At 46.9% G+C, this 275-nt stretch overlaps 1 protein-coding gene across 1 annotated transcript in view; it reads left to right on the forward strand.

Moving 5' to 3' along the window:
- The first annotated feature begins 194 nt into the window (after window positions 1-194).
- Window positions 195-275, forward strand: part of LOC119592264 (craniofacial development protein 2-like) — a 6475-nt gene continuing 6394 nt past the window's right edge. The window contains exon 1 of the mRNA XM_037941093.1: window positions 195-243. Coding sequence (XP_037797021.1) covers window positions 195-243 — 49 coding nt within the window. The remainder of the gene's footprint in view (window positions 244-275) is intronic.

The following is a 275-nucleotide window of genomic DNA, read 5'->3' on the forward strand; positions in this document are numbered from 1 at the left end:
ATAGCCTCCGCCCAAGGCCAGAAAAGGTGTCGCTTATGACTCGACGCCGATTGCGGGGCGTCACGCAAGGGCGAGAGCTACATGTCCGTACATATTGTGTCTACGAGAGCCACTGAGGCAAATGGAGTCATGGTGAGTATTTTGCCGCTTATTCCATCAACTCTGCAAGTTATTTCTTCTGCAAAGCATAGCGCATGGTGATTCTAGATCTGAGTAGATCAACATATCCTCCATTATCTAATGGTAAGTAAATGGTATTACTGCATGCCCACATA

This window comes from Penaeus monodon, chromosome 30 (genome assembly GCF_015228065.2).
Source record: "Penaeus monodon isolate SGIC_2016 chromosome 30, NSTDA_Pmon_1, whole genome shotgun sequence".
Classification (NCBI taxonomy): domain Eukaryota; kingdom Metazoa; phylum Arthropoda; class Malacostraca; order Decapoda; family Penaeidae; genus Penaeus; species Penaeus monodon.